Here is a 25,633-nt window from a genome sequence, read left to right as displayed (position 1 = left end):
TTTTCTAGTTTCAGGGGCCGCTCTGTGCTCTGCAATTAGATTGACACATGTACAACATCCCCAGCCATTCACGGGGGTTCGCAGGGACACTCCAAAGGGATTTTTTTTTCCTTTTTCTTTTTCTTTTTTTTTTTTGGGGTGGAAGATATTAAAGAGGTATCTGTTGTTTGGCAATTTTGCTAAGTCTGTCTTCATTACTTCAACATTGTGCATTTGCTAATTTGGAAGCCCCTTCCTATTGACAGCTCTGCTCCATACACCTGCAAGCAATTTGCAGAGCTCCAATATAGGAGAATTGCAGAGATGGCAGCTCGCACCTATTTTATTTTTTTTTTCTTCGCTTTTCTCAATGCACAGCAAATTTGGCTTTCAGTGCGTTATCTCTTTTGTTAATGCAAAAAGATTCCCTGGGCGAAAAAATTGCTCATAATTACCAGAGAGATGGGGAAACTGCATTAGAATAAATAAACCTGAAATTACTGTAATTATGTTGTGTTTGATGGGCTCGGCTTGTAATCAAGAAGAGAATACAGTGAAATGATGCTGACCCTCTTGGGTTTGCAGCTGTACGCGCACTTTGGGGTCTTTTTTTGCAGAAAAGAGTCATTTTGATCATCATTAAGCTGTGTGTAACCTATTTCAGAAGTGTTTGAAAATGAGGGGCACTTTTTTTTTTTTCCCCAACAAGGAAAAAAAATATATCCCAAAATTACATTTTGCTATTTACAGGCTCATCCATAAGGTTGTGTTTGCGGGGTGACAATTGTTAAAGGTATAATATTCGAAATCAGGACTTAATCATTGTAATGAGGTATTGTTTCAATATAAGCACCTTTGGATTATTCATAGTTTAATTAATATCCTCATTATGAAAATCTTCGAATCAGATATTTGATGAACTACTTGTCAGCAACAAGGCAGAATTAATTAGGCCTGTATTGAGATTAACATTTTCAAATGTACGATTATAATAGACTCTAACTCAAGACCGCCTCGCTGGGAGAAAACTAATAATTTCTCTATTTGCACTGTTAGCAAGACGTTATTGAATTAGGAGAAGCTAATATATCTTTAAAGCGCTCCGTGCTGCTTGACCACCCCGTTCCCGTCCGGTCGAAGGCATTTGGTCTCCGGCCGCGGCCGCCGCGGGAGTTGCGCGGATCCTGGGGGGGCTGCGGGGCCGCGGAGCCGCCCCGCTCCCGCTCCACTGGGAGCTTCGGGCTGCCCGGGACCGGGCTGGGGCGGCGGCACAGCGGAGAATACTAGAGCTGGGGATTATTTTCCGGGACGGATCCAATACCCCCGCCGACCGCCGCGTGTGCGCGCCCGGGCGGATGCTGCGCCGCCGCGCAACGGCTGCGCGCCGGGGAGCGGGTGCGGGCGGCGGCGGCGGCGGCGAACCGCGGGGCGGGTGAGCATCGCCCCCGCGGGCCGGCATCCCCGCGCAACCTGCGCGCAGAGCCACACACTGCGGAGCCCAGCCGCTCCCGTCGGCCCTCCGCCCTGCAGCGCTTTATCCCCGGTACCGGCCGCGGGCTCTGCTCGCCGCTGGGCCGCCCCGGCGAGCGGGCACGGCCGAGCCCGCCGCTGGCAAAGCCGGGGCGGCCCTGGGACGGCCCCGCCGCCGAGGGGATGGGCGGCCCGGGTCGGCGGGGTGGCTGTCGGGGCGGGGGCCGGGGCTGTCCCGCTCCGCCCGCGTCCCCTTCCCGGCCCAGGAGCTGGTCCCGGGTCGTCCCTCCCCCGGCCGCCCCTCCGCGGAGCGGCCCGCGGCCCGTGGCAACCTTACCCGGCGACTGGCTGGGCCCGGCCGGGCGCCCCCGGGGACAGGCTGCCCGGTGCCCGCCCGCCTCCCGCTTACCGCCACCGCCGTCCCGCCGCGGAGCGCGGAGCGCGGCCCGGACCCCGCTGCCGGCCGCCCTTCGAGACAGGGAGCACGCGTGTCTCTTTTTCCAAACCATAATTTTACTGTCTCAAAGAAACTTTATAACTTATGTACAAAGATTTATGTGGGTTTTTGTTTTTTTCTTCTTTTTTTTTTCCTTCCCCAGATACAAAGCAATAAGTTAAACATTCTCAATATAAAACTAAACTTTGACATAGAGAACACTAAACACAGCCGAGCTCAGTTTATCACATCTTCCGAGTTTCACAAGTAAAATGTCAAGATCTCAGTACACAAAGCATCATGTTTTACAGCCACACGAAACAGAACGGAAATAATAATAATAATAATAATTAAAAAAAGGCTAAATTTGTGCAACATGTTTACAGAACAATAATAATAATAATAATTAAGAATAAAATATGTACAGCGAGTAGCTCCTGCACGTCGGCTTGTGCATTTCGACTTGGGTCCGGCTTTCCGCGGGGATGCTTCGCCGGGGTTGCGCGGAGCTGCGCGGCTGCGCCCGCCCGCCCGGCGGGTCGCCGCCGCCGCCGCCCTCGGGGCTCTCCTCGGGGCTCTCGTTCCGTCCTCCGCGCCTTGCCTCGCCTCAGCCAAGCGCTCGGCAGCTGCCGCTATTCCACTTCAGAGTACCGAACAACGTGCGTTTATTCCCTTTGTTAAATACGCGAGAAACGCCAATCGTTGGGACCGAACCTCTCCACACCAGCGAAGTATAAAAGTTTTTGTAAAAGTTAAAAATCTCATCCTTCTCTTGTGGTGATTTACTGGGGGGGGGGGGGGGAAGAGGGGAAGGGGGGGGGCTTGGGGACGAGGGACCGTGTGTGGTTTTCTTTAAAGTAAAACTGCGTCCGAGCGGTGCACTCAGCGAGCCGGATTGTCCGTTTGTTTCTAGCACTCTCATAGTGGTAATTTAAGTCAATAAATAAAACCCCTGTCTTCCCCTTTTAACAACAACAACAAAAAAATATACGGATGGGTAGCGAAAGGTACAGAAAACGTCGAGGGAAAGAAGCTCTGGAAATCGCACAGCTTCCTTCCCCCTTGCAATTGAAGAGACCGTGAGATCGGGGGTGGTAAATAAATGACCTACATTTCAACAGACACAGACAGACAGACAGGACAGAGGAGAGGGCTTCCCTCCCTCCCCCCCCCCCCCCCCCCGCCCCCCTACAAAAACATCTTTTTCTGATTGTCCCACAAAGCCGCGGCCGGTGCTCGCTCTGCTCCCAGGCTGTTGTGCGGTGCTCGGGGCCGCTCCGTCAGCTGTCGGCGCCGGGAACCGGCCCCGCATCACATCTGTGCTCTCCGGCACCGAGCGGCAGCGCAGCGTCCTAATGGCTGGATGGGCAAGAGACCTCCTGTTTGTTTGTTTGCTTGGGTTTCTTTTGTGTTTGTTTTTTTTTCCCCTCTCTCTCTTTCCCCTTCTTTTTTTTTTTTTCTTTTTTTCCCCTTTCCTTTTGTTTTACTCAATTTCTTTTTTTTTTTCCGTAATAATTTTAATTCTTTTCGGGACCGATAGTGCTTGCGGTAGGGGAAAACGGGTTTATAATCACATCAGCTGCGGCTGCTGCATAGCTTCTTGGTGGGCCGAAGGATACCACGACGTGTAGCTGGGGATGTAGGTGCCCGGGGTCCCCGACGAGGCCTTACCGGAGGCGGAGGTGGTATTCCACACCGGGGGCACCGGTGGCGAGCTACCGGAGAGAGCCCTGCCGTTGGTCAAGGCGCTGCTCTCCAGGGCGGCCCCTCCTTGCTTCATCAGCTTCTTGAATTTGGAGCGCTTGTTCTGAAACCAAATCTTCACCTGCGAACGGGAACGGGGCAGGGCTCAGCATCCCTCGGGACGGTCCAGCATCCCCCCCCGACTCCCGCCCCCCCACACCCCCAGGGGTCCGAGGGACCTCCAGCTTCTTCCCCTGATCCCCCCCCCGCCCCCCGTGGCTGCTGTGCCATTTTGTGATGCCAAACCACCCGGTAAGACATCCCCCCTGCCGTGCCCGCCCTGCCGAGGAGGCGCAGCCGGTGCCGCGGAGGCCCCGCGGGGGCCTCCGCGGCACCGGCTGCGCCTCCTCGGCGGGGCGGGCACCGTTACCCGCATTTTTGACCCGTCTGCATCACTCGTGGGGGTCTCCCACGCCGGCGGTGGGGGACAGGGAGAGGGGCCGGCTCATTGGGAGCTGTACCTGGGTCTGGGTGAGTCCCAGAGATGCTGCGAGCTCGGCTCTTTCGGGGAGAGCCAGGTACTGGGTTTGCTGGAACCTCCTGTTCAAAGCCTGCAGCTGCAAACTGGAATAAATAGTCCTGGGTTTGCGGATTTTTTTCCCTTTCCCATTAAAGCGAACTTCCCCTCCTTCTACCACAGTGCTTTTCTCCGATTCGGCCCCTACAAACCACAAACGATGCAGAATAAATAATAATAATAGCAGCAATAGTATATAATAGCAGTAACAGCAATAGCAGCAGCAATAGTAACAATAACAGCAGCAACAGCAACAATAACAATAATGAGGAGGAAGAAAAGTGAAGCTCGAGTAACGCTAACAAAGGCTCTGGGCGATTATGGGAGCCCAGGCTTCTTCCCAGAGAAAGTTTGCTATTTTTACAGGCTGCAGTTTAGGTTTAATTACCCTTAATTGCATACATTGTTTATAGCGCTACGCAATAAATAATTACGAAGACTAATACGTGCACATCTGGGTTGATTTCTTTTCCAGCCGGGCATTGTGTGCTCTGTGTACTGCTCCCCTGTGATACTCAGCCTCTCCTGACTAATATTTTGTAATTTAATTTAATTTCCCCCCCCCCGATAGATTTTTTTTTTTTTTTGATACAAGCACCCTCCCTCCCTCCTTGCCTTCCCTCCCCCCCCTCGCCCCCCCCCCCCTCCCCAAAGCCGAGTGCACCTACCTGTCTCCTCTAACCGGGTCTGAGTCAGGCTGGAGCTGTTGGGGTAGGACTGCACTGAACTGATGTAGGGGTTGGTCGAGTGGCTGCTGACCGAGTTCACATAGGGGTAGCCCAGCGGTCGGGAGAAGGACGAAGCTGTGCTGTACGAGCTGTCGGGCTGAGAGTGGCCCGCGGAGTGTAAACAGTGCATGGAATAGTGTCCGTGGGACATGGGAGAAGGAGACATTTGCTGGCTGGGCGGCCCAAACTCCATAAAGACAGCCTTCCCTGAGACGGGGCTATTTAGACTCTCTGGCATGGTAGTCATGGTCATTTCTTGTCGCTTGGTCTGTGTGTGTGTTCTCTCTTCAGCTTGCCTTTTTGGGGTCTGTTGTGTTTCTCAGGACAGGAAAGAACCCAATTTAAGCGGAACAGGGTTTTTCACTTTCCATTCATAAGAAAATGGAGTTTGTCTCTTTGAAAAGTCTAAGCATGATGCTGTAGATCTACACAAACTCGCCTAAAAGCTTTGACTCAGCCAAGCCTATGAATATTCATGAGCTGGCGGAGCTGATTGGTCCGCCGTCTTGCATAATCGCTCGGGATTGGTCCGAGGCGCTCGGGGCTCGCCCGGACCCCGGTGAGCGCGGAGAGCCGGACCGGCAGCGCCGCGCGTCCCCGACCACCGGCCGCACGCCCCGACGGCACCGCCGGCACAGCTTCCCGGCCTCCACCGGCTCCCCAGCACCGCTCCCGGCCCGGCAGCCGCCTGGACACCCCGCTCCCGCCGGCGGCGACGGAGGGTGCCGAGCCGGAGCTCGGCGGGAGGCAGCGCACCGCCCTCCGCCCTTCCCCCGGCAGCCGCGCTCCGCCGGCCCCGGCGGGATGCGGGGGGTGACGGCCCGGCGGGCCGGCCCCGCTCCCCGCCCCCTGCCCCGCTCCGGTCAGACGGCAGCGGCGGGATCCGCGGGCAAAGCGGGCGGCCCCCCGCCTGCCCGGCCGCGCACTCTTCCGCGGTCGCGCAAGGGAGGGGCCTCCTCTCCGGCCCGCGGGTCCCAGCGCCGCCCGCACCTCCGGAACGTGCCCGCCGGTTATTGCCATTATTGTTCTTACAAAGGCAAAAAAAAAAATAAAAATCCAACGGAACAAAAATCGCCCTGAACGGGCCAACCGGCGCATTTGAGCTTAAAATGAAAACTTCCGCGTGCGTGAGCGGTAAATGAGGTGGGACTTGGGAGATCCTCCCCAGAAAGCCCACGATGAATCCCAAATTACTTTGTTAGATAATTAGAAAGTGTTGATAATTATTTCTTTCATAATTCAGCGGTGTGACTGTAACAGGAAAATGATCTTGTGAAAGTTCACACGTGCAGATGTATTAGTTACTGATTCATTTGATTAAATGCTAGTCTCAAGTGCTCTGATCCACAGCTGAAGGCGGCCCCATTAGCATAACACTGATGTTTAATTTTCATACGCATAATTAGCCATATATTTAACACTAATAGCAACATGCAGCCTTCCAGCATTAAACAGCCTGGGATTTGATCTGGCCTGGGCTGAACTTTCCCGGTTACACCTAGGCTGTCTAGGGTGCGCAGTTACCACGGCACCACATCTATGCAATCAAGCACATTTTGGCAAAGGGAGAACACCAATAAAAGACAACGTTCAAAACAAATCGCGGCGCTGATGTCGTTAGAGGTATTAGCGCCGACCCGTTTTCCCCCGCCGCCGGCGGGGCCGGGGCACCCCCGGCAGCGCCCGCACTGTGCGGAGGCTCCGTCGGGCACCGACGGTCCTTGAAGCAACCGGCTAATGACTGTACAAAGCTGACAAGACCGACCCCCTCGTGCTCCTGGTCTTTTTTTTTTTTTTTTTTTGTTTTCATTAGTGGCTCTGTCGGTTTTAATTGCCCATTTCCTAACGCCTCTTTTACTTCCTCCCCCCTCCTTTTTTTTTTTTTTTTTTTTTTGCTGCTGTTGTTGTTGTTGTTGTTTTCCTCGCGACGCGCAAAGTTCATTTGACATAAAATCGCGGCGGCTTGGGGCGGGAAGGGGCAATGGCGGCGTGTCCCCACACGGACTCCTCCGGCAGCCGGCTCTGTCCCCCTGGCGATGTAAGTGACCACCCGAGGCGGGTCTGCGCGCTTGGCCGAGGCGGGGACGGGGCACCCCGGTAGCTCGCCCACCTTCGCTGGCCTCGGGCCCGGCGGCGGCGGGGAGGGGAGGGGAGGGGAGGGGAGGGGAGGGGAGGGGAGGGAGGCTGCTCTGTGCTCTGCCGCTCCGCCGCCACCTCCAGCGCTCGGCCGGGCGTAGGCAGTCCCGGGACGAACAGTCCCGCCGGCCCCGCCAAAAGCCCGCGGACCAGACTCCGCTCACGCCCGTCCTCCGGAGCCGGGCGGCCGCCTCTCCGTGCAGCGCCCGCCCCGGGCAGCGCGGCTTGGGCGGGCGCGGAGGGGCCGCGGCCGGCCGCGGGACGCCCCGACCCCGCGGGGACGATCGCCCCGTCGGGGCTCTCGTCGTGCTTGCCCGGTAACACCTCCTGCGTGAAGGGCTTGTGCGGGGCACTGGCTGTCCCCACACAGCCGAGGCATCTCTCTAGTCCCGTTCATAATTAGGATTACAAACGTGCGCCATCAACGCCAGCTCCTGGCCGCCGCCGCTCCGCAACGGGCCGGTAAAACCCGCAGTCCCGTCAGAGTTAACGGGGGCACTTGAGAGCAAACAGCGATTACCAGGAGCTGCCAGCAGCCCCTATGACACTCGTCTGCGGGGGGGGGGGGTGTCCCTGCTGCCGGCTGCCCCGTTCCCGCCTCACCCCACGCCGCGGTAAGAGCTGGACGGGAGGCGGAGGGGGTGGGTACGGAGAAGCCGTTCTCCGCTCCCACCTTTTTGTTTTAGCACCTGCGGTGCCTTCCATGGGCTCCCGGGGGGGGGCCCTGCTGAGCCCCCGGGAGGCGCGGGACCCCCAGCGCCCCTTGGAGGGGGCAGCGCGGAGGGGCGGCGGGGGGTTGGGAAACAAAATATATTCCGCTCCCCCCGCCCGTCAGTGGTGGGTGTCTCTCGCCTCCCGCGGCCGCAGCGCTCTGTTTAACCTGTGTTTTTGTAAACTTCTTGGCTGCATCGTTTGTTTTTACAGGTTTTAAGGCCTTCCCAGCTCCTCTCGGGGAGGAGGGTGCCGAGCGGCTGCCCCGCGGTGTTAGCCGTGTTTGGGGGGGGTCCTGCTTTTTGAAAAGATGCTGTTAGAAACTATTAGAGCTGACAGCTCTCTGTACTCGAGTGAAAACAAACAGCAGAGCAAAGCTGTAAGAAAGCGGCTTGTTTCTGCCCTGAACCACTGAGGGAGCCGGTGCCGAGGAGCCCCGGTCGCCTGCGAGGGCAACCGGCCGGCCCCCGGCACAGGACCGCAGCTGCCTACAATTAAGGGCAAGTTATTTGTACTAAAACCACATCGCTGCTGCCGCGGGTCTGGGACACTTCTGGATGTCACTTGCTTATCTCCGAGGCCACCCCGCGTTTCGCAGCACCGCGACCGGCTCCGGTAGCCTATGTAGCAAGGCCAGTCCCCTCCGGCCCGACGGGGCGGTCAGCAACCGGCTAATTGCAGATGAAACCCTCCACCCCCGGCAGGCCGGGACAGGACTGCAGCGAGGGGGGGCTTAGCGGGACCCGCAGTTCATGAAGACCATCAGCTCCAAACTCCGGGCAGGAGCCGGGGCTCATCCTCCAGACCGCAGACTCCTCCGTTTTATCCGTTAAACGCTTAAATTGCCGAGCGCCTCTCCCTCAACTAACGTGGGCACCGCAGAGCAGTGATTACCCCAAACCGGCTAATTCTTCAAGCAGGGCAATTATTGATCTCCAGAGACGCACGCTTCGCATCTCATTTTTAATCACTTTTTGTGCTGTGCAAAGAGAAATTAGCCGAGGCAGGAAGAAGGAGGGGGGGACTGCTGCTGGGAAGGCTGAGGGGAAAGAGGCTGCTGCCTCTGCCCGCCACCCTTGGGAAACTTTTTTCCATCCTAGTAGAAGTTACAGCCTGGGAAACGGCACTGTGCTAATCGCAGTGAAGACAAATTGACTCCATAGCTCAGCTATAAAGGGAAAATACTCTGTTCCTCTGTCCTCTCAGCTGTACCGAGACAGTGTCATCCGATACGTGTTTGTCCTGTGTAGGATTTGGAAGAGAAGGGACCCGCTCTCTGCCCCTCACCCCAAATAACCCTTTGCTCTCGCAGGCTGTGCATGGCTACTTCCAGGGTCACAAACAAGCCAAGGGACTTTTATTAAATACTCACCAGGTAACACACAGAAAGAACTATGTCCAGAGCCGACCCCTCAAGCTGCTTTTTCTGTCCCCTGCAGCGACTTACACAGCACCCATTCCCCACAGAAATTACAGAAATCTCCTCTCCGTCCCGAGCAAAACTGGAAACTCCAGAAGCACAGCGAGGTCCTCCACTCCTTGCTCCATCTTTAGTCTTCTTCCACCACTTTAGAGAGGATTTCTGCTCCCTCTGAGGTAATCACAATGGTATGTTCAAACTGTGCTGATCTGAAACGCACATTTTGCAGTTAGTTATTAGGCGGTAAACGTGGCCACTATGCCCGTAAAACTCACCCGTTTTTTTTTTTGGCTGTCAGAGATGAGTTCCACGGCTTAGGAAAGATTAAAAAAATAACATCAGACACCTTTTATTGTCTACAGAAATTGCAGTCCACTTGTCATTCAGAATCTTAAATTCGGGGGATCCTTCCATTATTATCGGCTCTGCAACGAGAAAAACAAAACGTTTCCGAAAGTTAGTCGCCCTCCCGTGCGGACTGTGGGGGAAGCAAGAAAAGGGGGGGGTGCTCCCAGCAGGTTGCTCCCCTCCGCACAGGTCCCGTCCTCCCTGGGCCGCCCCTCTCTTGCAACACTAAAATGTGAACTAAAAGAGGAAGACGAAATATCAAGGTAGGAAGTTGCCCATTCCTCTTTTGTAAAAGCGGGGAATTTTAATCAAGCTTTAATTAAGACCCCGTGGATAATAACCAAAGCACCAACCACACTTAGGAACAGCAGATAGTTTCAAATATTTGAATTTTTAAAACAGGCTTAAAATGTTCATTAAATCAGCAAAACAACAATTTTCTTATTTCCCTCTAATTGCCGCGCCATTTAGCCACGCAGTGAGGAAGAAGGGCTTTTCCCCCACCGGCTCTCCATGATTGGTATTTAGCACGTTCAGTCTGCGGGGCGAGGCTCTGACTGGTTACCGGCGCTGCGGTCCCCAAACCCAAACAGCGGCTCTGGCAGGCAGCAAATGACATAAAAGCCACCAGGCAGCTCGCTGGGTAACCGCGGCTTCGGGGGACGACAATCGCATCCTTCTCCATCCCTCCACAGCCTAAGCGCGCCGGCTGAGCCTCCGCCTTGCCAAAAAATACACATCAAACGTGGCATTTAGTAAGATCTGTGATTAAACATTTCATATTCTAAATCTTATAATTTGGAAGCTACTTCACCCCACTGGTTCCTTAATGCAATTTTTTAAAAAATGATATTTTAATCTGCTTCCTAAGGGGTCACTGTCGCCGACATGTCCCTACCTGCATGGATATTTCTATACCACAATAAAGAAATGGTACGGAGCTGGGCTGCTCCGCGTGTTTTGTTTTGTTTTGTTTTTTAAAAAAACCATAGCAGAGAGTTACTGACCTATTGTGAACGCCATTCCCTCTTCCATTAACAAATCACTGTCATTGGCTACAAAAAAAAAAATACAAACGCGTTTATGGCTGTTGGTGCTTTTAAAAAAAAAAATGTTGGTTTTTGGTTTTGTGGGTTTTTTTTAGTAAACGCAATTAGCTGTCGGTTTAAACTCATTTCGGCTCGCAGGTACCGCGCACGCCCGTCCCCCCCGCCCCCCGCCCCGCTATGAACCGGAGCATCCCGGTGATCCCACCCCGGCCGCAGCGGGACCGCCCCGACGCCGGCTCCTTGCAGGCCGGCTCCGGGGGCTTTAACGTTTCGGTGGCGATTTTTCTTTGCCCCGCGACAAACTTTGCCGGCGTGGCAAACAAAAAGATGCGGGGGTCCGGGGACGCGGCAGAGGGCGCCTGGCCCCCGGGGCGGGGGGCGCGGTCGGTCGGCGGGGCCCAGCTGCCCCGACGGCTCCCTTAAACACGCCATTTGTCCTCAGAAATACCCGCGCCAGTCTCAGAAAGCGGGGTCGGGGCTGCCCTCCGGCTTCTCAGGGCGGAAAGGCACACCCCCCGCCCCGGGCACCCCTTTCGGGACCGGCAGCATGCGTGGGCGTGAGGGGCTCTGCTCGTTTTACCCCCCGCCCCCGTAGTTCTTTCATGGCCGGCGGCGGAGCGAGTAGCGGGGGGAGGCGGGTCGGGCCGTGGTGCCCCCTTACCGTGGTGCCCCCTTACCGTGGTGCCACACCTCGGGGTGCCCGTGGAAGTACGACCCAATGCCGTGGCCGATGAAGGAGGGGCAGACCTGGAAGCCACCCCGCCGTGCCACGGAGCTGCGGGGGCAAAGAGGACACCGTGAGGGAGCACACCCCGACCACCACCTCCACTCGCCAGCCCCCGGCCCCTGCCACTGCATTGATAGCGGCAGCAGCATCACCTGGCTCCCACAAGCTCTCACCCCCACCCCAGCGCTGGGTCACCACTTTGTGCCCACTCAAAGCAGCCATCGGAGCCAGCACTGGTGAGCCACTGTTAGGTTTCAGAGTTAACACGCCTGCCAGCAGAGGCTGGTAGCTCCTGTGCCAGCCCTGCTGTCTAAGCAAGACGGCAGCGTGTTGTCTCCCTGTCTGATGGGGGGTAACCTTTTCCACCAGCACACTGGGAACTCATTTTAACATGGAACAGCCAAGTTGTACAGCCGAGGCCCCAGCACATCACCAAACCGCAGCCTCTGCCAAGCCCTCCCTAGGTGCAGGGCCCGTGGAGGGCTGCGTACCCACTGCCTGCACCGGGTTTCTGCAGAAGAGGGTCCTGCTGCCGACGAGGAGAGTTAAGAGCCCTACTACTTCCCTTCTGGAATGTTGCAAACATTCAGCACCAAAAGGTATTGCAGCTCCAGCAAATCTTTTCATGCTAATTAACAACACATTTCTAATAAGCCCATCACCACCACAGCAAAACCAAACCCTAACAGTTACGGCATTTCAGTTCTCCCTGGGGGATCTGTCCTGTCCTTCATGGCTTGCCTCAGAGAGGAGCGTCTCCAAGAGCTGCTGGCAGGAACACATCCCAGCACTGATCCCCACCCATGTTGGGAAAGCAAAGCCCTATCCCGATGCCTAAAAACCAGAGGACCTGGAGATGTGAGGGGTGTCCTCTGGCTGCTGGGCCCCCCCATGTCTGCAGGCTTCACTCTGGGGCTCTGCCCTTACTCAAGCAGTGCTGGAGGGGGTGACTTGAGGCAGCTCAGCCAGGAAGGCCGGTGACATCCAAACCAGAAATGTGTGAAGAGTTGAGGAGGACTGGGAAGCATATTAGAAGCAACAAGGAAGCTGCTGCCTTCCCTGCATATCATCCCCACACTATTTCTAAAAGCAAACAGAGCAAGACAGGAAGGCACTTAGCCCAAAAAGATTTTACCTACAATATTAAAAGCTTAATTTGCTTGTTTTAAACCAAGGTGGGCAATTAAAAACTTCAGGTTTGTCTATACTTAGACCCTAACAAATGCTTTTGCAGAGTTTGACTGCGGGCAGAAAAGTGGGAAAGTTAAGAAACTCAAATAAAGGTGTAAGCTCTCACAGAAATTAAAGCATGTTAAACCCCATGGGAGGCCTGTATTCAGGCGTGAAGTGGCCTCAGCTTGCTGTACGCAGTAATCCCTTTGCACACCAGGCTCCACAGACCCTGCAGTGCTGGCTCCAGTGCTCATGGGTCACCAGCCCAGCATTTAATGCCGCTGCGACTGAGGGATGTGGTGCTCCACCACGGTGAAACAGCAATGAGAGAGGAGAGTTGGGGCAATGGTTAATAATGCTGCAGCATTCAGACCTTAAGAGCACATTTTAACAGGATTTGTATATTAGATTTTACCTACCCATCACCTTGATACAAAGATTAATCACATTTCTTTCACCAACTCTGGAGAAGAACAGAAATTTCAAGTTTAGCTATCCCCAAACTCTTAAGTCCTGTCTGGCAAAGAAGGTTACTGGTAAGGCTAGAAGCTGGGCTTCATTTGGTTGTATTCAAAGTCCAGGCTTTTACCTTATATATCATTTACGTGGGGGAAAAAAAATCATGAAGGTTTATGCAGCAAAAAGTCCTACTAGAGATGGAAAAGACTTTCTCCCCGTCTTTCTATCATGTCACCCATGTCAGAGGCCTGGCCAGCTGGCTGTGACGATGCTGAAAGCCAAGGAAGAAGCACGGGGAACAGTGCGGAGTCAGAAAGGCAGATTACTCAGACACATCCACAAAATGAAATGGAAGATCCCTGGTGACCAAGCCCAGAGCAATACAGACAATGACTCCTAGGTGGGTGAAGGGATTCTCTGGAGAGAGATGGGAGAAGCCATCCATGCAACATGTGATAAGCTTTTCTTTCACCTTCTTCAAGTCGTTTTGGAAAAACATAAACAATCCCCCTGGCTATCCAGCTTAGCTGATGTCCTTACACAGCATCCCTGACGGGGGTCAGGGTCATTTTTTGAGGTGTTTTGTAATTATTACAGGATTTCCTCCCACCCCCAAAAAAATAATCCATCTTCTGTAGCAAGACCAGAAAGCTTTTCCTCTGTGTGGCTATTCTTCTGAGGACCACAGCTACATGTTGTCCTGTGGGCAGGGGAGGGTGGCAGCAGCAGCCACAGCTGCGTGCTGGGCACCGGGGGACGCTGACGGCAGTGTTAAGACAGAATCCCATCCTCACACGGTGAAAGAAGTGGTCCTCGTGCATTTCAATAGTGAATTCTGCCACTTTCTTGCCAAACAGCTTGAAAACAACTCTGCTGGCATCAGTTCTTCAGTGGTTGCTGTCTGTGATCAAAATAGGGAATGTTGGAGCTCTCGGGGCTTTGACATCTGCACTGACAGACGCCTGTGCCCCCCCCTCCCAGCCACTTAATAATGTCTACATACAGAGCTTGGGTATTCTTTACATAAAATGTAACATGGCCAACGAACCTGAAGTGACACAGAGAAAACCTGTGGAGAAAATAAGCTGCAGGTATGAAACTCAGCCACGTTCAATCTGGTTTTAGTATTTGCATGTGCTTCAGAAGCACCTTATGGGGAATTTCACTGCACAACTACTAGCTTTACTTTGGAGTGTTTCAAAAATCTGAGTGAGCTCTTACATCCATGTGGAGTTATAGTAAAACACCCAGCTTTCATAAAACACAAAAAGCTACTAAACCCAGCTACAACTTGCAAAGGTAATTCTGTACATGTACATGTACACGTTGGCTGTAAATGCTGGCAGGGAGGACTTTGAAACAGCTCTGAGTGAATTGAACTGTTGGTCTTGGTCAGCCTCTCTGGCCTCCAGGACTCCCAGGCTGTGAAACCTGGCTAAAAAATCAGGATGTCACGGAGTGGAGCATTTTTGCCCAAATTTGCCATTTGCTGCTGACAACAGCTCAACATTTTGGTCTCGCAGCCTCACTGCCCAGCTCGGGATCTGTCAGCAGTGGCCCTTCTTTTCAGCCTTCCCTGGAAGGCAACCTTACAAGATTGCAGCCCCAGCTCCATGCACTGCTCCGTGCAGATGGGCAGCGTGGGATCAGGCAGCCGAAGGAGTCCTGATGGCAAGCGGGAAAGCAGTGAAGGCAGGAGGCAGGACTCGGCACAGCTGAGCTGGGCTGCCATGGGACAGGAGAGCTGTGGCAGTGGGTGGATGTGCCTGTCTGCCAGTTGCCATCGGCCACGGGGTACACTCCAACCAAATCACTTCCAGAGCAAAGGCTGGGGCAGCAGAGGCACACCTCACCCACAGCATGACAGAAAAAAAAAATAAAAACAGGTTCTTCCAGACAATCATTGTTAGAAATATCCTTTGAAAACATTTATCATCACACATTTTATTCTTCGAGCCATATCACGTGCTTGGGCAGAGGTGAATTGGGCAGGATTAAAAGCATAATCATTTAATGAGCCCAGTACTTGATTCTGTTTTGCTGCCATGTGTTCCAGCCCAGTGGCTGTGGAGTCAAGGGGACGTGCAGTGCTGCTCCTCTTGCTGATGGCAAAGCATCTGGTGTCAGGATGGACCAGCAGCGGCCCAGCTGGTAAAGGAATATCACGGAGGGCCAGGCTGTTCACCTAAACCCATAGACAGAGCCTCTCGTACAGTGGTATCACACTTCTGAGAGTGGACAGACAGGAGAGTTGGGTGGCAGTTCCCTCCTGAGCATCCTCTTCCCATGTTGCCACACAATGGCTAATTCTCCAAAAGGAAGGATAAGCGGAGATATGCATTGCTGTCCTGCCAGCAGCCCAACAGGGAAATGGCCACAGAGCAGCAACAGGCAGGACCGACTCTCTGCAAAGCTCTCCTGGATGCTCTGGAGCCTCTCTGAAAGGAGTTCCTGGGTGAATGGGATCAATCCCTCCTGCTAACAAGGTGAAAAGCAGGTTGAAAGAATTTGCTTAGGGGGCTGTCCCTGTGCAGAGAGCCTCTAGGAGCATCTACGGGATAACAGGTATCCCAGCTCCAGAGGAAAATCCATCCATTCAGTCTTAGGACTGAAACTCCCACTTTTTTTTTTTTTTTTTTTTTTTGGCAGGGGCGGGGGGAGTGGAACTTCCCCAAAACCTGCATTTTGTTTTCTTATTATAAAATTTTGTCTCTTTTTCCTCAAGGCAGGTCTGGACCAGTATTCTAAGGGGTCACCAAAGAAACAAAGTGAAACAAATCCTGTTTTCAGCATGGGCAGCAACTGCCTCTCTGGGCTCTCGGTGGCACAAGGGAAGAATTTGGCTGGTGAGACAAGATAGCGCAGACTGCTTCGCTATCCAGGCTGAGCACCCTGGGGAACTGATTCCAGCCAGGGATGCCTCCCTCGCAGTGCCAGCTTCTCTCCCCAGGGATGAAACTTTATCAACAGTGGTCTTGCAGAGCAGCACGACATAAAAGGCTGAAGTTGCTGAACAGACCTGTGAACATGCTTGGGGAACACTGAAAGCAGTAACAGACCTATGATAATTGTTTTCTTACTTAGGGATCCATATAAATGCATCTTTTTTTTTTTTAATTAGAAGCAATCACATTTTTCTTCAATACATTGTTAGCAAAATGACCACTGAATGGCTGTTTTGTTTTGTTTTATTTGAATTCTTGAAAATGGCATCAGCCTAAACTAGATTTGCTTGTGATAAAAATATTAATTTTGAATAGTACCATATTACTGAATTTGATTAATAACAAAATTCTACCGTGAGAACATTGAAGTCTTTTTCTCTTAAATAGTAATCCAAGACTGAGGGAATGCATAAGTTCAGGGATTCCCTATAATGACAATAAATGTTGAGGTATAATTAGTGATATTTTTGAAAGCCAACAATTGTTTTTTGAAAGAAAGGTACATTTTAGTTTCAAACTGGAACACAAATTACTGTATTTTTCTTACAATAGTGCTGAACTTTTATTTGAGGTTCTCTGTTTCTGAAAGCAGACATGATGGATTGAAATAAAAGATAATTTATTGCAATGCTTACTTTCAAGTGCAGAGAGAAGCAGTGTAATTGTAATTTACAGTAGCTGTCAAGGAAAATCTATCACAGATGACATTAAAATGACTTATTTTGCCTGAGCCACTTATTGTTTAAATGTGCATAATCTGATAGAAACAGATTTTTTTTTAAATCTGCTTTATATTGTTCTAAATTAATATCAAAACATATACTTATGAGTTAAACATTTAAAACCATTTATTAATACTTTCATCACTACTATTTTTTCCTAGGAGCTGGAAATTGGTTTATTTAACAATATCACGTTTATGTTTTTTAGCTCCCTACACTCACAACACTTCCACGTACCTAAACTCACTGTCTGAAAAGCAGATTTCAAACTAGATTTGTTTCTATCTGAAAGGGAAATGTCAGAAATGGTAGAAGAAAATGGAACACTGGGCCCAATTCTGTTTCCACTGGATGTGACTGACAGTTTTGCCACCACCTTCAATATGAACAGCTTAGCAAAGATTAAAATTTTTCTAAGCAGAGTAACTCAAGAATCCAGGCACTCTTTTGTTTGCAACTTGTAGCTGATGGGCGAAGAACTGCTATCCAAGAAATATTCAGTGTCAGCCATTGAGCTTCCATAACAAAGACTATGTTAGAATACCGAATGTAAACTTACCTCTGTGATATAATTATTCCCAAACCTATTGTAGAAAGGAAATATTCCGATTATTTGTGTCTAAGATATGTTCCGCATATCACTTGAGCACTTCTATAGAAAATACTGATGACAGAACCCTAGACACACTTCCATTCTGACGGGCCTAAATGTTTTCAGCTTGTCGGTGCTTGTTCTCAGGTTTTTATTACATCTAACTCTCCCAAAACTTAAGATTTTGATGTATGTATGTCTGTCTGCATGCAAACGTCAAATGACAAATACCCAGAAACACACAGCTTCACCAAACCAAGGCGATCTTTCAGCAGAGGCGGTGTTAAAGTAGTTCTAAACAAATCAGCACATTTAAATTGTCTACGCGATAAAATCTTGAGAAATAAAGTTAATGACCTGCTATTTCATATGTAGTTTTGAACAGTCACTAGCTCTGATTAATCTGCTTTTCAAAGGGGGCGCTGACTATATATTTACACTTTGCAAGTAAACTGACCTCCGTACCAACACAGCAAAAATTCAATGTCACATTCAACTCTGTTCTTTTTCTTCTTCTTCTTTTTTTTTTTTTTTTTTTTAATACAGCTAGAATTAATGTAGTGAATCTGTAATGAAATGCATTATCCTGCATGGAGATTTATCAGATTTTCCAATTGAATGCCGTGCTTTGCTAGCACTAGCTGGAGTTCACCTGCATGTTGGTGTGGCGTGTGGCTCTTTTTTGTAAAGAGTTAAGTTGAACACAAAAAAAGGGAACAAAGGTCAGCACCCAGCCGCCACTTGAATGTGAGATTTTTCTTTTTATTCCCCTTGATGTATACTAGGCTCTGTGTTATTAGTCTTAATGATGGAAAATTGTAGTGTTGATACAAATCTTTTTTTCAAAGTAGTAGGCGGGAGCTCCATTTGTTAGTAAGTTTTTTTGTGACTAAAAGCCACGGACAGTACATTTATGTAGCAGTAAAAGGCCTAGATGCTCTTTCCATAGCAGAGCTAATTATTCCTACTGTGACCTTACTGATCTACCCTGTTCCTAGTACATCTCATCTGCACGCCTGTTCCTCTGTGTAGATGGTGTCAGAGAATATGAAAAACCCTATAATGAAACCATTTTCATGATGGAGAAAGGCTACTGGAGTTGCACTTGCTACAAAGAGGCTCAATTATATGAGTAATTGTGATAATTTTCTACATTCATAGCCTTCAATGGGAAAAAAAGAATGAGAGCCACAAAGGAAAATTACTTTAACAAGAAAGTACAGAGAGTAAAAATGGAAGAAGAGACAAAAAGGGGGAAAAAAATAACCAGAAAAAAAGTTTAAAAAATAGATCTGGAGGGAGGAATAGCAAGACAGGGAGAACAACAGAAATGCTCAAAAAGCCTATGTGCAGCTGTGTTGCACAATTAAATTGAATTTTTTTTCTGCAGTTGATGAATGTGACTACTGCAAATGTGCCTCTGTAGTTAGCTATCATTTGTTGTTCCGTGACAGGAAAAGGATAATTACCTCTCAGAGAGAATCAAAGGCTGACATGCCCTTTAGACACAGCCATGAATGCAGAGCTCGATAGAATGCTTGAATAAGAATCCAGTGTTCTGTGCCCCCTTCTACTCAAGAATAAATTTTGTTAAAATGCAAGAGCACCACCAGTAAATTTGTTGAACCCTAGGTGTTCAAAAATATGAGGTGCATCTATCGACTCATCCCATTTGCAAAAATAAAACTACATTTTGAATTCACTTCTATTATATTCATGGACAGTAAGATAGTGAGATATGCATTAAATTTCTTTTCCCAGTAGGGGTCTGATTCAACATTTCCTATGAAAGAACAGAAAGACACTATCCTTTTTCTCCAGGCTAGTTAGCCTATAATTTAAAACTGTCAAAAACACAATTTTATACAAAGTCTTCAATAAAAGCTTCTCAGATATAACCCAAAGAGGTTTTACTAAAGTTTGATTCAGACTCTGTTACAATATTTTTAAAGCTATAAATACACCTAACTGATATTTTGCCGTTCTCTTTTTTCCTTAAAGTATTTGAAGATTTACAAAGAAAAAAAAAAGCAGCATCCTTTCAAGGTGACTAAGCCTTGCAGCTTTTAAGTAATCAGAATGTATTCAATAGCGTGTTGGGACCATTAATAGTCCAGTGAAGTATTGCTTAATGAAATGTATACGATATATGTCTATTTTTTTTTTGGCAAACATTTTAAAATAATCCATAGGTACCTTCAAAAAACTAAGCCGTATTTTTATTCAAAACTGCCAGCAGCAGAAGAGTCATGACTGCATTTACGTGAAGGCTAGAAGAGATGCAAAATAGGAAAAAATCTCTGAATGTGAGCTCTTTTTTCCCTGTGAGGTTAGTATGCGCTGCTCTTTGTAAGATCAGAAGCTCTTGAGTTAAATATTTTTGTACTTTTTAAACAGAGAGACTTACTTATGTTGACTAATTCCTTTGTAATGTTCGTTATTGCTCTACAATGAAAACAATGGTTTCTAACCTTCTTACATCATTAGACAGACACAGTGTAGTTTCACACACAAATAAAAAATAAACAAAAGCCCACTGCAAATTACATCTGTTAATTTAAATCTACCTTATGAATATCTTTGGTGCTTTCTTCAGTTATCTTTGCTGACCCTAGTGTCATTCACTTAAAAAAAAAAAATTTCTCTTACCCAAGGAACAACATTATAGCTTGGCAGTTCACATACTGATATCAGACTGAAATGATGGTTTTGAATCATAAAACATGTCATCAGCTTTATACCAAACCACCAATAACCTTTGTCCCACTTGCCAGCCCTCCCTTTACTTGTCAATATAAGGCTTACCTGATTGTGTTTCCAATTACAGAGAAGGGAGCCCCTGGTCTGCAAGCTGCAATTGCTTCATCTCTACATTTCCTGGCAACCTCCACTAACTTTTGACCAGATTTATCCACATTGCCCACCAAAAACGTTTCAGAAGTGTCACCATGGTAGCCATTGTAATACACCTAAACACATGCAGAAATGTAAGACATTTTCTTGGTTTGTGCACCCAGAAACAGATCGTCTCCTTAATTAAATCCATTCTTTCTAAGATCGAGCTCTATATTGCAACAGATAGACTATGGGTAAGCTGTATTTGCGAGAACGAGTCCGGAAAAGCAAATCATTGCCGAGAGAAAAAAAAAAGGCGTGAAAGACTGCAAGGTACCACTAGAGTTGACAATTAAAAATTCAAGAAATGCAAAAGCTGTGCATCTCTGCCCAGCAGTGCACCAGACAATGACATTGCTCAACCACAAAACGTGAGGCTAAATAGGCCGTATGCGAGAAGACGGGTGGGGGGCCGTGCATGGGCCAAAGGGGGCCTTGGGGACCCTTGGGTGCCCACCTGCCCCAGCTGCCCACCCTCGGGGCTGGTGACCTGCTGGCACCCTGCTGGGGTAGGGCATCGAGCCCTGGTGCTGGCCATGAGTGGCCGGGAGAGCCGTCCCTCGGCAGCCAGCATCCCCTGGGGAGGTTTTGAGGGGATGCTGTGTGAGAGGTGTACCCTGCTACCCACGTCCAGGGGGAGCCCCGAGGAAAGCACAGGCCAAATCCATCGCCAGCCCTCGCACGTTTTCCTTAACCTCATTTTTAAACTGCAACGCGGCATTAACATTGGGTTTTACTTCTGATTTCCAGAAATGAATTTTGAAAGAGAATAAATGCACCGTTCTGGCACCACAAAGCTTCACGTGCTGAAAACGTAGCACCCTGTTGAATTAATTACCTACTGGTTTGTTTTGTTTTTTTTTTTTTGACATTTCATAGGTTTTAAACGTCTGGTCTCCAGACATTCTCTGCCGGGCACAGGAAACCCTGGCTATGCACTATGGAGCTCGGCAACACGCCATTAAAATGGGGTTTGCAGCTCTGCAGTACGGCAGGCAGGCGCACAATTGTAAGAAAAAGCCAAATTTCCTTACAGAAAGACAAATTATAATGCTGCACAGTTTTGATCTTCTAAAACATTTTTTTTCTCCCCCAAACCATGGGCAACTATCCCTCTAGGACTAATAACTCCCGAAGCTCGAAGCACTGAACTTTTGCCACTGGCGAGCTATTTGTGAAAAGACAGACTCACATTCTTTTTGGTTGATTCCAAACTAAAAAAAAAAAATAAAATTTGGCTACAGTCAGTTTATCCCAAGGCCAGGTTTGTGTTCAGGCCGAGATGTGAAGAAAATGCAGGAGCGAGGGGGGGGTGTTAAAGAAAGGTGAGTGCCAGCAAGGGCCCAACCGTGTTAACATCGCTCCGGTGCAGAGCGGCCGCGATCCCCTGCTCTACCTCCCTCTGCCAGTCCAGACTGCCACTAAATCTTTTTTTTATTTTTTTTTTTAATTTAACGCCCATCGCGCAGGTTTTAATCTAGCTAGTTCACATTTAAACCGAACTAGTTCATTTTTAGCTCCAGCAAGTACAAAACCCCAGCATTAAATGTCATCATCCTGGAAAAAACAAATATAGATTTAAAACATAGGAGAGCTTAAAAATAATAATAATATTTACTGCAGTCCATCAACTGCAATTACATATTTTTGACGTTAATAAGCTACAACCACAGCACCGTAACACACTAATTCCTTAAAAGTCAATGAAAGAACCAAGTTGTAAGAAACATTAACCTGGTAATGGCTGGCTGACAATTGCACTACGCACAGGATTCAGTGATGGATAATGCTATTGTTTCTACACTAAAATACATTTTAAAGGCTACATGACTCAAGCCAATAAAATTGGTATTTCATCTATGAAATTCTACCATCTTAATTGTGCAAAAATGGATTTTTTCTTCAAATAATTTGTACATAGCATGAAGTGTTTACATTTAATAACCAGAATATTATTTAATCTTTTTATAGAACCTGTAAACAATTATAAACAATTTGTTGTGCAGTATTTACTTTGGTTTTTATTCTGTCCACCTGTGAAATGTCCCAGTTTTGCTCATTAAAAATAAGCTAAAAGATCAATTAGCAATGCTGAAAAGTAATATTTTTTTCTCAGCTATTTTGGAACTGAGCAATTATCAAACATGGCACAGTTCAGTTTTACATGATAAAAAAATCTTACAAAGATAATCAACAATTCCCATCCTTGCAGGAATCTTCATATTCACAGAAATATCAGGATTTATTTTCTTGCATGAGGGTAAAAAGAAAACAAATAAAAATACGTCTTCAAAGAACCAGTAACATTTCGTCAGACGTTATTTGTAAAGCAGAGTGGACAAGATATGCATTCCACCTTAATATAAAAATGTTTTGTTTGGTTTATCATGGAAAGTATCTGTGATATGAATCTATACACCTTTTTTTAAAAAAATCTAAGGCGTCATTGTTATCCTGACAGACAAAACAAAAAAATAAAGTGAACCTTAAGCAGACACAAATCAATCAGATGTTAAATCCTTAGCTGTTGCAGACTGATTTAGTCTAATAAAATGAGCAAAGCTACACCAGTTCACCACAGTAAAAATCTAGGCCAAAAATAGACTTTAAAAATGATAGATCGCACTGTGCAAACATGATAGTCAGAATTCTACAATTAGAAAGTATGGAGATGGGGAAGAATTTAGAAAGATTAAAAAAACAAACCAAATCTAACCCGGTTCTGGATCACACATGAATGTACCATGGGAAAAAGGTCACTGACCCTAATTTCGATAGAAAAAAATATTTCAGAAAGCTGGAATCTCATGCTGGAGATTTCGCTTCTGCCACTATGAAATTTGGGCCCATGGAAAATAGTATCAAGTTGCCAAGAGTTTCTTTAACGATTAAAAAAGCTTGCTTTTATGAGATGTTGCTTCCTTGTATGTGACACCTTATTGCAAAATAACATTGGGATTCAAAAGGCGTCTGTGTTCATATTAGAAATAAATGGCACTTTGGGAAAATAAAAACATGCACAGTAAAAAAAAAAGCTTTTGCAAGCGACAATTTTTTTTTTCTTTTTTTCATAAATTAAATGAGAATTAGGTTTCCAGTTTCCGTATGTTCTTGCTGCTAAGAAAATCCAGCCAGTGTTTATTTAAATAGCTATAATCGACCATTCTCTGGAAATATTAAGTCACAGTTATATCACACTATTTCTGTTTCTGCGCAAAAGGTTCAGGGCTTTTATACCAGAAATGGAACACAACACTACCTTCGGGGATTTTAATAAATGTAGGGAACACTGCTAGCAAAAGAGTTGCTGTCCAAATAGACTGACATACACAGGCCAATGTAGCCTCTAATGACAGAGTAAGATAATGACAGGCCCCACTCAAAATCAGCAGGAAGAGGAAGATCAATCTTGGCAGAGTGAAGGAAAAATGCTGGCTTTCTTCATGTTAGCTCATCTCATACATATCTATCTTCAGCTGCTGCCCAGTACTGTGGTGCTCTGCATTAACTACACAGTGGATCAATAACAATTACACCTTCTCAAAAACATGACACATAGCAGGATTGGGTTGACATTTCACTTAGGCCAACATTGATCTCAGTGCATCTGATTCCAGTCCTAAATTCAAGTCAGGCCTGGGTCTAGCTGGAATAAACACACAGTTAAAAACAAAAAAGGAAACCAGCTGCTTGTGCCTTGGCTCAGAAGTAAACAGCACATCCATCTGTGCATCCCCCATCTCCAATCCACTATTCTTCCTGTTGCTACTAGTGATTCTAAAGTTGATCAAAGACTATTTTTTTTTATATGAATTACTCACCGTGACATCAATGTTGATAATATCTCCATCCTGAAGAGGTCGACTGAAACATAAACAGAAAAAAAAAAAAATGGTGACAGGCAGTTCCCAACAAAGGGAATATAAGAATAAACACCTAATGACACATACATAAAAAATCAGGGGGTAGATATTTTGTGATAGAGGAAGGCAGAGGCAAACAGAATAACCATTTTTAATGTTCAGCTCTCACTACTTAGAGAACAAGTATAGCTGAATATAAAATAATGAGAAACAACTACCAGAAAAAACGTATCAACACCTGAAAAATCTACCATTATATTTATTCTTTTTCTCTCACTAGGGTTCATATTTTACTTTGTGAGTAGCTGAATGTATTGCAAATAAAAAAACCCCACCACATAAATTCAAATATATTTATTCCTTACCCTATACTTATTTTGCTGGAGGAAAAAAAAAAATCACACTGCACTCTTTTTTTTTTTTCCACACACTAAACTCTAAAGGCATTATACTAGTTTTTTTTTTTAAATGTCTGGACAAACTGGATTTTTTTTTCTATTTCACATACATTTCTATAACATCTATCAGCATCGTGTGGCAACATGATATGCATCTGCAGTACGTCTACATAAGACATTTAGTTAAGCTGAAGTACGTTCAATATTAAACACAATTTATTAATTTCAGTTTAACATTTTCATTCCCCGTGGTAAAATGTATATTATTGGGGAAGTACCTGTCAGGAATACCATGACATACCACGTTGTTTACAGAAGTACAAACAGATTTTGGAAAACCTCCATAGCCCAGAGGTGACGGATAGGCGTTCTGTCTGATTATTTCATGATGAACAATGGAATCTATTTCTTCAGTTGTCATGCCAACCTAAAATATCAAACATAACATCCTGTTAAAAAAGCAAAGATAGTTTCTCATATTTACTGAACGTGATTGCAGCCGAGCGTTTCAATGAAATCTTGGATGTTTCAAATACGCTGCTTTGATACAAAACACTAAACCGTCTGATATACTTTATTGATACATCGGACCTTTTTTTTAAAAAAGAAAAAGGTTTTAAATAAAGCATGCAGTAGAAACGAGCACTCAAAGGTTCCTAGAAAACCTAAAATACTGTCTACTTCCTTTCTGTTCTTTTTTTCACATTTGCTTTCTCAAATAGACCAATTTTCCATGGCATCTCGTTTCAGTAGCTGCTATAGAAATGTCTGGTTTCAATGCTTTCAGTCCTTCAAAACACAACATTACTTTCCCTTTTTGTTTTTAAAAGAAAGGATTTTAATTCTTGTAACCGCCCAGTACATTTCTCATAATGTACTTGTGCATTTTATGAAACTGTTTTCCAAATATTTAATTTTGTAAAACGTTTAAAATTTTGGCTGCACATCTCCAGGATATTTTACCTAAAGTTGCCTGGATGATCACAGTGAATCTACAAGCGTTTATCCCTCATTTGTAGAAATCTTCATTTTTATGCTTGACGTTTTCTAGATTCATCTTTTTCTCACCATTTTACATATTAAAAAAAACTCTCATAAATCATTCAGCCATTTTCTGAGTATCCATGGAGTGGAAAACGCACAGGCTTAAAATAACATTCTTCTCGCTTTTCTTTTGGATTGATCCTGTCTCTGGAACAGTTAGAGCTGAAATTTGAAATTTGGTAGGGAAACCTCCCTCATTGAGAAGAAGTGCCTTTGAGGGTTCCTCTGAAAATTGATTTTGATTTGAATGAGTTTTGAGCCTTTGAAAATCATACTTT

General features: G+C 47.3%; 2 protein-coding genes across 2 annotated transcripts in view; both read right to left on the bottom strand.

Moving 5' to 3' along the window:
- Positions 1-2,680: 2,680 nt before the first annotated feature.
- On the bottom strand, positions 2,681-5,568 carry DLX1 (distal-less homeobox 1). Its single transcript, XM_063340937.1, has 3 exons — positions 4,814-5,568; positions 4,090-4,289; positions 2,681-3,710 (listed from the first exon to the last, which is right to left on the bottom strand). Exons 1-3 carry the CDS (start codon positions 5,124-5,126, stop codon positions 3,456-3,458), a joined length of 768 nt encoding a protein of 255 aa, XP_063197007.1. The 5' UTR covers positions 5,127-5,568; the 3' UTR covers positions 2,681-3,455.
- A 1,469-nt stretch (positions 5,569-7,037) lies between these two features.
- Positions 7,038-25,633, bottom strand: part of METAP1D (methionyl aminopeptidase type 1D, mitochondrial) — a 52,739-nt gene continuing 34,143 nt past the window's right edge. Inside the window, 7 exon segments of the mRNA XM_063340936.1 lie at positions 7,038-9,349; positions 9,487-9,565; positions 10,496-10,543; positions 11,215-11,312; positions 19,961-20,124; positions 23,872-23,914; positions 24,590-24,738. Coding sequence (XP_063197006.1) covers positions 9,271-9,349; positions 9,487-9,565; positions 10,496-10,543; positions 11,215-11,312; positions 19,961-20,124; positions 23,872-23,914; positions 24,590-24,738 — 660 coding nt within the window. The 3' untranslated portion in view covers positions 7,038-9,270.

The sequence above is a fragment of the Chroicocephalus ridibundus genome, chromosome 7 (assembly GCF_963924245.1).
Source record: "Chroicocephalus ridibundus chromosome 7, bChrRid1.1, whole genome shotgun sequence".
NCBI lineage: Eukaryota > Metazoa > Chordata > Aves > Charadriiformes > Laridae > Chroicocephalus > Chroicocephalus ridibundus.
The sequence above is the reverse complement of the archived record's forward strand: the minus strand, read 5'-3'. Positions and strand labels throughout refer to the sequence as shown.